Raw genomic sequence first — 1,174 nt, 5'->3', positions numbered from 1 at the left:
GTGTCCTCCAACCCACCCCCACCCCCACCCCGGCGGAAGCGCCGCTCCTCCCCCAGCGCGTGGCGCCCACGTGGGGCTTCCTCGACCCCCAACTCGGGGATCTTACTCCCTGGGGGGGTGGTTCACCCCCACCTCTCCGTCTTCGGGAAGAAAACTAGACTCCCTGCAGCCCGGAGCGGGCCTAAGGGGGGCTCGCTGTGCCTCGCATCCCCGCCGCTGGCCACCTTTCCCACGCTGTCTCCCTCCTCTCCACGCCTGCCCAAGGCGCTGCGGTCTACGTGTTCTCGATGGTCGCCCTCTCCGCCGGGCTTCACCCTCCCAAGGAGAAGCACCCACACCTTCCCACGCACCCCCAGCACCCCACGCTCCTGCGTCCCTCTCACCTGACGGTCAACAACACACAACACCCCGTGCGACAGCTCTCCCATCCCGTGCCCCTCGCGTCCTCTGCCAGTGGTCCTAGTTTCCTGAATCTTGTCCCCCTCGCGACCCCCGCGGGTCTGGGTGGGCTTTGCCCAGGCCTCCTCTGCTCCCAGAAAGAGTTACCGTCTTGGAAATCCACAGGGGGCGGTTCGACCCGGCCTTAGACGGGTCGCAAGGACTGGGAATCAACTCAAGGGCAGAGACGGCGTTTTACCTTCCTTTTCCGCAAAACTGGGGTTTTCGCTTCTCCCAAATGGAACTCCCCTCTCGGCTGCCCCTGCATTCCAATCTAGTCTCCTGGCGCCCCCCCCCAATTCCTCCTGTGCCTCCAGGGGACCCCCACGATGCCGCGTGTTCCCGGCGTCCCCTGGAAGCGGCCCACTTGGCCCGCTCTCTCCCGGGGTTTTGAACCGGTTTCTTCGATCCCACCCCCGGCCGAGCAGTTACCCTTCCCCCGCGGATCGGCTGGATCCCCGGGTGATTCTTCCACGCCCGCCCCCGGGCACGGCGCCGCCGCCGCCAGACGTGCGGGCCCCCTCCCGCGACCCCCTTGCCCTCGGGGGTCCCCCTCCCCCCGTGCCCCCGCGCGCCGAGCTCACTGTTGTTGCTGTCCACCATTAGCACGCGGGTGACCTCCTTGGCGTAGTAGTCCGCCTCGGGCTCGGGCTCGGGCTCGGCGCTCTCGCCGGCCACCCGGTCGCGGGTGCTGTTATAGAGGGCGAGCACGGCCTCGGGCAGCGGGCCCGGCGGC

At 68.5% G+C, this 1,174-nt stretch overlaps 1 protein-coding gene across 1 annotated transcript in view; it reads right to left on the bottom strand.

The window, feature by feature from the left end:
* Positions 1 to 1,131, bottom strand: part of TGFB1 (transforming growth factor beta 1) — a 17,128-nt gene extending 15,997 nt beyond the window's left edge. Inside the window, exon 1 of the mRNA XM_004710514.4 lies at positions 1,023 to 1,131. Within this exon, the coding sequence (XP_004710571.2) occupies positions 1,023 to 1,041 (19 nt within the window). The 5' untranslated portion in view covers positions 1,042 to 1,131. The remainder of the gene's footprint in view (positions 1 to 1,022) is intronic.
* Between the last annotated feature and the right edge of the window lie 43 nt (positions 1,132 to 1,174).

This window comes from Echinops telfairi, unplaced genomic scaffold, assembly GCF_000313985.2.
Source record: "Echinops telfairi isolate 266 unplaced genomic scaffold, ASM31398v2 ScPeMD7_655;HRSCAF=1070, whole genome shotgun sequence".
Taxonomy (NCBI): Eukaryota; Metazoa; Chordata; class Mammalia; order Afrosoricida; family Tenrecidae; genus Echinops; species Echinops telfairi.
Note: the sequence above shows the minus strand (reverse complement) of the source record. Positions and strands in the feature narration are given on the sequence as shown.